The 7,414-nt window shown below is 41.7% G+C and overlaps 1 protein-coding gene across 1 annotated transcript in view; it reads right to left on the minus strand.

Annotated features, from left to right (window-relative positions):
* CCDC30 (coiled-coil domain containing 30) overlaps window positions 1-7,414 on the minus strand; it is a 34,631-nt gene that overhangs the window by 11,489 nt on the left and 15,728 nt on the right. Inside the window, exons 9-14 of the mRNA XM_019541356.1 lie at window positions 7,118-7,224; window positions 6,176-6,368; window positions 3,822-3,923; window positions 2,496-2,621; window positions 1,371-1,508; window positions 621-790 (exon numbers count right to left, since the gene is read on the minus strand). Of these exons, the coding sequence (XP_019396901.1) occupies window positions 621-790; window positions 1,371-1,508; window positions 2,496-2,621; window positions 3,822-3,923; window positions 6,176-6,368; window positions 7,118-7,224 (836 nt within the window). The remainder of the gene's footprint in view (window positions 1-620; window positions 791-1,370; window positions 1,509-2,495; window positions 2,622-3,821; window positions 3,924-6,175; window positions 6,369-7,117; window positions 7,225-7,414) is intronic.

A 7,414-nucleotide genomic window follows, 5' to 3' on the forward strand; every position in this document is an offset into this window, starting at 1 on the left:
TAACTCACACTTGTTACACTAGTGCAAGTGTGTGGGTGCTCTAATTTCAGTGCAGTTCACACACAGAACTCATGCACAGGAACAAAAGGTGAGATTTATAGCTGAGTTAGCTTGTTTGGTAAAAGTTTGCAAGGGTGAGCAGTAAAAAGACAACTAAAAGTCTTATCTTAAAATTAGTCTGTAAGCCACTGATAGCAGGAACCATCTTGCTGTTCTGCATTTCTACAGCACCTAGCACAACAGGGTTCTATCCTTGAATGAGGATTTTAGGTGCTGCAGTAAAAGAAATCAGAATAAAATTGTTCCCACGGAACCAGATTCATCTCTCCTTTGCACAGGGGTTAATCTGGAGTAACTACACGCAAACCATTGTGTAAAACCAGACTTACATCGGTTTGAGTGAGAAAAGAACTGGGTTTACTTTGCCACAGTCCGCACTCGCAGCCAGCTGAATATTCTGGCTGGAACAGAAGAAAGCAAGGCACCTGCCCATCTGGAAGGCCTGCATGTTCTAAGCAGCAGTGCTGCCACGGTCTTTAAAAGACTGTGCATGTCTAAGTTAAACAGTGAAGATACGAGGCAAAAATACAGAAGGCACTGTTAAGTTTTACCAGATTTACCATAACTGTTGTCTCTCATCCCCCAGGTTTTGGATCTGTTCTTCCAGTATTTTTGCTTTACACATCAGCTCTTTACATGTTGTTTCATTTGCACTAAAACTCTCATCTGTTGTTTTCTGTTCCAGAACAAGCTTGTTTAATTGTTCACATTCTTGTGAAAGCTCTGACACCTGTTTGGGCAGAAATAACTATCATGAGCTTGATTTGCTGTGATCTCACAGAACTCCTTCAAGAGACTCAGCAACTCCAGCCGAGGAGGTTTGTAAATCTGCAGTATAATGTTTAAATGATCCTAAACTCTCCTGCTTCTTCAGTGTTTGCACACAATTCCTCTCCAGTGAGTGGGGAATCAGTAGGCAGTTTTATATAAACGCCAGAGGTGCAACCATAAAATCACATTTATTTATTTGTATGCCTCTCTGCAGTTGTCAGAATATTACAAATTAATAAATGCCAAGATCTGCATAGTCCAGCATCCTATTGCTGCTATCTACCAGAAGCAGATGCCTCAGAGGAATCTGCTATGAGAAATCTGCTCATCTCTAGTGGCAACTGGCTTAAGCCTTGAAGTGTGTACCTTCATATTTATTTCCAAATTTATACCAGTGTTAACTGTCACAACTCTGACTTCACACTATCAAAGCTAACTACCCCTCTCTGGACATAAAGCTCCTATATGGTTGAGTCATATAGATTGTTGGATTTTGTCTGTCAGACACTGAAATAATATTGATTTCACTACATTCTTACCTTTGTTTCTAGTAAAGTATTTTCCATCTGTAGTTTCTCATGAGCTACATTAAGGGCATCTCTTTCTTTTACTGCATCTTGGAGACTCTGGAGCTCATTATAAAGATTCACAAGCTCTGCCTTTGAGTTATGTAATTCCTGAATTAAGACAAAAGAGTTAGTGGAAGAAGCATGCCTCTGTTACCCAAGAGCTGTTTTTCTGTTTTGCTGTTCAATAATGTTTTTTCAAGGAAAGAAAGTTCTAAAGATTGTGCACGGGACTTTGTACTTTATTAGCTAACATCACCACTTGTCATTTATGTAGTTACTCTTTCAATTTACAAGAAAAAAAGATATTACCTGAACTCTCAGACATCCACTCTGTTCCATAAGTACCCTGACAAAAATTAAGCTGAAAAATCTCAAATCGTGACTGTAGGTGGGTGTTACATGCACAAAATAAGGTGCATTCCATGAAAAGGTAAACTCCAGTGCTCCGATAGTAAATAATATGCTTCGTGTGGCCCCTAAAGGTGTTGACCATCCTGGGGAGGTGGTTTAAACTACATCTGAAGGAAAACTCCTTCTGCTGTAATATACTGTGTCCCTGCTGATGGGCTCTATCAACACAGCTATGGCAGCAGGGGCTTCTCTAGTGTATATAAACTCCAAGCTAAACAGCTTTTCACATACCATACAGCCACACACCTTGAATCATTCTTACATCTCTTCCAATTTTTCAGCCTCCTTTACAATCTCAATTTTATGGTGGTACGGTATTTCAGTAAAGGTCTCAGCTATGCTGTGAACACAGATCATACTATTGCTCTAGTCCTACTCAAAATCGCCATTAATTCAGCCAAAGATCATGCGACTTCTTTTACCAGGGTATCTAAAAATAACCACAAGGCCTGTTCAATATCACTGTTTTCCAGGACATGATCTCCTCTTCATGTACATGTATTTCTAGATAGCCTAGCTATGCATTTAGTAGGATTCACATACAGGAGGTAGAATTTTATTTTGCTCCGTGTGTCTAAATAGCCAAAAATGCTACTTATGCAGACAGTGTCTAGTTCCTCGTTCATACATATATCCCAAGAAAACAGCTTCACACCAGAACAAATACACATGACCACACATTACCTTTTTTTCAGCCTTCAACGCTTTCTGTGTCATTTCAAGGTCAGCTGCAAGCTGCTTTCTCCAATCTCTCTCCTCTGACAACTTACTTTCAAGTACTTCAACCATCTCCTGATGACCTTTCAGCACCTGTATGGAGAGAAGTTCTGAGTCCCACCAAGAGTCCAGACTCAAGGAGGACTACAGCCAGGATTCACAAAGATGCGGATATCTAGTTACTATGTGCACTGAATATCAAACTACTTGCCGAGGAACATCAGAAGGGACTGCTTATCCCTCAACCAATATACTGTTGTAATAACAACACCTTTCCAGCCAGCATGACAGCTTAAAGAAAGATCCAAAGGAAGAAGGGCAGACTGAGGCCTTGTCTACAACTTACCTGGTTTTGTTACCAGAAGTGCTGGTGGCAGACAGACAGCCAAGTGGCCACCGTGTGTGCGCATCCATGTACTTCTGGTATCTCTGCATGGCTCCACTCCGTAATTGTGCTGACAGAGATCAAAGTGCATTCCTGGGAAGTCCCCATCTGTTGACGGGATTACGGCAGCAAGCAGAAGCTGCAGGAATGTCTACATGTGCCTTCTGCCAGCTGCCAGAGAGTGGCACAAGTTCGGAAGAAGTGGCGTCACTCTGCCAAATCTCCACCACAGAGGAGCTTTGAGTGTAGGTGAACTCCATGTTTTGCCAGCAGAATCTGAGTAATTTAAATTAGACCTAAGCATACTGGAAGGCGAGAAATATTGGCTGGCCATTGGTCATGAGGTGGCCGCACGTGGAACCATTATCTAAATCTGTCCAGGGCTGCTAATGCTGAGCATTCAGATCTCCTATGTTAGGCCCCCCAAACCATTAGATTAAATAAAAATACCAGCTCTGGGGCTCTTAATTGCTTTCTGATGTTGAAGCCTTTAGGGATGACATTTTCCAGCTTTTCTCCACAACTGGAAAGGCTAGAAATGTATTTTTTGTACTAAATTGTAAGCAAAGTTTCACACACCATCACACAACTCCAGGAGATGAGACTCTAGAAAAGCATCAAATATTCAAAGGCGTGTGACAAAATAGTGTAAGCTTCCAATACCGTATGCAAAAGCGGGGAGTATGCCAATGGGGCGCCACAGACTGTAACTCTGCAGCATAAGACAGGAACTCAGAAAAATTGGGAATTACTGGCAAGTTAAGCTTCTCTCTCCAAAGATACCTGTCCCCTAGGTATGGACTGATGGGCTGAGCCTTCCCATAAAAACTAAACAATCCCATGTAATAGAAACTAATCTACTCAACTTTTTACATGGAAGAGCTTGTTTTTCAATTAAGGTCTCTTACCTCTTGGAAATCCTGCACTTTTGTAGCTCTTTCTTGATCTTGCGCACTGCCTTCAGTTTTATTCTTCTGCATCTTGAGTAGCTCTTCCTCTAAACTTGTGATCTCGACACACGCAAATTACAAGTTAAAAGACATTCCATAAATTTGCCATTTGAATCATGAAAACATTTATTATAGAAGCATCAAGTCAGTAAACAAAGGAGCTGGAAGCAAATACTGTACTGATAGCTGTGTGGGCCAGGCAAAATCCAGTACAAGTGATGGATGCTGCCCAAAAGAGTGAATTAGCTGCTCAAGACCAAACAGTAAAAAAAAAAGAAAGAACCCAGTTCCACAACAAAGATCTCTGGAGGAACTCAGGAAAGAGATCCAGACATCTGCTTAAAATTAAACACCCTTATAGTTTGTGGGCCTTCTTCTTGCTGATCCTGAAAGAGAAGCAGCTGGGGAAACCACCCACCCCCTCATTGTTGTAGAGGCCTCCCAGATCTGTAACATGGGGAGGTTTCTACCGCCCCCACCCAAATGACGCTTGCCTTTGGGAAGTGTTAGAATGTTCAGCCAATGGTGCTCTCCCCTCCTCCACGAGATGCCGTGCAGAACACAGCTGCTGCCCAGGCTGAGGCTGGATTCGATCCACAGCCCCTTCTAGCCTCTCCAACAGCACAAAGGGACCATGAAGCTGGCTCAGAGCTTGGTTTTACAAAGCACTGAGTACTCTGGACCCAATCCAGCAAAACATTTAACTCTGTGCTTAATTCAAGAATCCAAGTAGCTACACTGAGTTCAGAGGGACCACTCTGATCTCACATGCCAAAAGACTGAGTGCTTTGCTGGATTATGACCTTGAACATCAAGCTGGGGAATCTCCAGCACAGGGGTATTTCCTGGAGATAATAATTATTGCTTTAGGCTACAATTTTCAAAGGGCTTAAGGCAAGTAGGAGTCTTCCTCCACAACTTCTCCCTCTAACTTTCAATGCAAGCTGAGCAACCGGGTCCCCCAAGCCCTTATGAAAATCCCAGACTTAGGTCAAGCACTCCAACCTCTTGGTTCAAACCCCACTGTCAGCTCAAGTATGAGAACATGTGCACCTCCGTGATGTCAGTGCTCTTTGTATGAAAAGTTTTACTGGGTTTTACCTCTCCAACAGCCAAACTGATCTCAGCTCACAAGACCAGTCTTTTTATACATGAAAATAAAGAGTGGGTGCATTTAAAAAAAGCTAGGACAGAGTTAATGGAATGGCATCAAGGATGACTATCCCCATGACATGTGCAGTTTCCTCAAACTAATATACATTCATGCAACTGAGCACTCAACCATCTGGCACCTTTTGTAATTCTTCCACACATCACACTTGTACAACATTCATCATTGTGCAGTGCAACTTTGCTGATCTGGGGCCAAGTTTGAAGAGCTGTTGAGGCCCTGCAAATTTCTCTGACTGTTTTAAGTGATGAGATGAAGTCATAAACTGAAATGCAGAAGGGAAATGTGCTTGCAATTATGTATTTTAACCGCTAGATGCCCCTGTGCTATGCTGAACGTCCCCAGCAGGGATTAGGTTCAGGAACTGCCAAGGAAAACCCATTTGTTTTTTAAAGGCGGCACTGTTAATTCAACATGTGTTTAGACAATCTACATTACATGATATGATCTTCTGTGATCCTGAGCACTGGAATTCCCACAAATGGTTACTCTGGATTTGAAAGCTATCCATGCTTGATAACCAGGTTGTGGGCATTGAGGTGATTGAAGACGTTTTTAGCAGAGCTGAAAGCACAGCCCAGACCTCCTGTGTGATGGACGCCTGCCCCAAGGACTAGTGGCGCTGCCGCATACTTCGACGGCATCAACAATAGTCTGCCTGACCCATTCGACCACAGTACCCAACCTAAATAAAACATTTCAAATCCACACACCAGAGATGCCATCTCTAAATGGGGTGCTACTTTGAGATCTAAACATGAGTAAGTGCTGCACAAAGACACAGCATGAATATAAAGCTCATTTCCCATATAAGAGAACTGAGACACATGGCTGAATGTTTGTTCTCAGAGTTAGGGGGAAACAATTTTAAGTAACATCTGACCATAAGAGAAACAACACTGCCAAACTCGCAGGAAAATCACTGCTACCTTAAAACAAGTGCCATTTAATAGCTGCTTGACTTTTTCTTCTCTTCTTTCGGAGTTTATGCTGTGGTGGATTTTGCTAGTGGTATTTCTACAAACCCAAAGAGCACAGCACTGTGTAGCTATTTTTTTTCCTTATAATTTTATTTTAGTTTTCAATTTGTAGAATGAAAAAATAGATAAAGCTAAAAGAGGTTATTTAATTTCTGACTTACTTTCATGTGAAGTCCTTCAACTTCAAACTCAAAATGCTCCCTCTCTTCTTTGGTTTGGTTCTGAGTCTCTCCCAAAATTGCCTCTAATTCTTCATTACGCTCAATCAAGTCCTCATGCTCCTGCTTCACCTTCTCTAACTTGTTCAGAAGCTGAGAATTCTTGCTTTCGATGTCATTGATCACCTCTTGGCACCTATACATCAATCACAAACTGTCACCATGGTATCATATAAACACAATCAGTCAGAGGAAAAAAGTCATCCTTTATGCATCCTGGCAGAAACCAGCTCCTCACACTAGGGTTGAGGAGACTACCAGGGAAAACACAAAGATTCCTCAAAAGCATTTATAAACTCCAGAGACTGGTCTTGCCTGTCCTGAGTGACATCAAATCTGGACTACAGTAACCTTAACTTTGACCCCAATCTGGAATTTTACTCCAAAACCAAAACCTTTGATTTGATCTGGCAACATGATATACCAGCAAAAAACCCAAACGACAAACCAAAAATAAAAAGAGAAGCATTATGGTTTGGGGAAGTAGAAGGAAATTTTAGACTCTGAATCAGGGAGAAAACTCCGGTGCAAGATAGATTATATGGAGCTGTTTCCAAAGGATTGAAAGAAGCCTTGTTCCTTAAGAAACATTACATCAGGCTGAAGAAAGCTCTGGAGCATGTTCCATTCACCTGTCCTGACCCTGTTGCTAAGGGTGAGTTGAAGACTCTGTTACTTCTAAGTCCTAAGATTTATGAACAAATGAGCGAAGCTAACTGTCCAATTAAACTAACATTGCAGCATGGGAAAACTTGCCATAAAAAGAGACTAGTGCATTCTAGACCAAAGCTATGCAGGGACAACTGACTGGCGACAACAGAAGATGACAACTAAAAGGGAAAAAGTTGAAACTTGAGAAACTGAATTTTGCTGAAAAACACTCACCTTTTATGAAGGGCCTCATCATTCTGATCTCTGCTTTCCTGATCTGAGGCAGTTTCAGCTGCAAAAACCGTTTCTTCAACCCTCACTTTATCCTTTTTATCCTGCATCTACAGAATAAATAAGTCAGCACAAATTAACTTAAATAAAAGAAAACTCCTTGGAAGGGCTCATACCAAGAATATACTAAGTGTGTACAAAATACAGAGCTACTACAGTTTCATAGTTTCATAGTAGCTAGAGTCGGAAGGGACCTAGGTAGATCATCTAGTCCGACCCCCTGCCTTGGCAGGAAAGAGC

Source organism: Crocodylus porosus, unplaced genomic scaffold (assembly GCF_001723895.1).
Source record: "Crocodylus porosus isolate Cpor-Errol unplaced genomic scaffold, CroPor_comp1, whole genome shotgun sequence".
NCBI classification, from domain to species: domain Eukaryota; kingdom Metazoa; phylum Chordata; order Crocodylia; family Crocodylidae; genus Crocodylus; species Crocodylus porosus.